This window comes from Sinocyclocheilus grahami, unplaced genomic scaffold (genome assembly GCF_001515645.1).
Source record: "Sinocyclocheilus grahami isolate Dianchi unplaced genomic scaffold, SAMN03320097.WGS_v1.1 scaffold11684.1, whole genome shotgun sequence".
Taxonomy (NCBI): Eukaryota; Metazoa; Chordata; class Actinopteri; order Cypriniformes; family Cyprinidae; genus Sinocyclocheilus; species Sinocyclocheilus grahami.
The window spans coordinates 1-1,030 of record NW_015513975.1 but is presented as its reverse complement, the minus strand read 5'-3'; the positions used below and the strand labels follow the sequence as shown (position 1 = coordinate 1,030).

Sequence of the window (1,030 nt, the reverse complement as noted above, 5' to 3'; positions counted from 1 at the left end):
AAAAAAAAAAAGCACCAATCATATACTGTTATTCATTTACATTGTAAATGTTGACATATGTCTCATTGAAACAGGAAGCAGCAGCTATTTTGTTCAAATCTTTTGAACAAAACAACTGTAAATTTATGGGAAAAAACTGAATTGTGTTTTGTGGTGTGATTTTTGTTCTATATTAACAGCAGTGAAATCAGGTGATATTTGTGTCGTTTTGAGGATGCTCTGATAATGAAGCTGTTTGTGTGTCTCTAGTTTAAACCTCCTCAGCAGCTAGTTGCTCTGTGTAAAAGCTAGTGTACTGTAAGTGACTGTAAGTGTTCTCTGATCCACCAGGAGGTGCTGTGTGATGATGACATGTCCTCTAATGATCCAAAAGATCCGAACCGCCCGCGATTTACCCTGCAAGAGCTGCGTGACGTCCTGCATGAGCGCAATGAGCTGAAAGCTAAGGTCTTCATGCTACAAGAAGAAATTGCATATTACAAAAGGTCAGCTGTCTTGATGTTTAACTTTAAGCCACGGAATTAAAAAAAAGGCTTTCTCTCACAGTTCGGACTTTATTTTCTTGGAATTCAGAAGGGAAAAAGTAAGAAAATAAAAATTCCTAGGTGATAAGTCGGAAGTGTGAGATACAAACTTGCAATTGCAAGGAAAAATTACTTCTTTTTTTTTCTTTTTTTTAAAAACTTTTTATTCCATGGTTTGTGAGAATTTAACCTCAGAATTCTAAGAAATAAAGTCAGAATTGTGAGATATAAACTCTGAATTCTAAGGAAAAGTCCAAACTGGCGGATGTAATTTTAGAATTTTGAGAAAAAAGTCTAAAGGGCCTTTCCACACTGAGCGCGATGCGAAAAAGCGAAGCGAATCGCCGACGAACGTTGCTTTCACACTGAACGCGAAACGATTGTTCGCCTTCTGCTAATTCACGCCTGCGCGCTAGGTGGCGCCGACCAACAAAGCATTTTCAGATATGCATCTCAGAAACGGATTTAACATCATCCGCTGCTCAATATACAGCATTAAATTAAGA

At 37.8% G+C, this 1,030-nt stretch overlaps 1 protein-coding gene across 1 annotated transcript in view; it reads left to right on the top strand.

Moving 5' to 3' along the window:
- Positions 1-492, top strand: part of LOC107578724 (RILP-like protein 1) — a gene marked incomplete at both ends in the record, with an annotated part of 5,577 nt that extends 5,085 nt beyond the window's left edge. The window contains one exon of the mRNA XM_016264650.1: positions 331-492. Coding sequence (XP_016120136.1) covers positions 331-492 — 162 coding nt within the window. The remainder of the gene's footprint in view (positions 1-330) is intronic.
- Between the last annotated feature and the right edge of the window lie 538 nt (positions 493-1,030).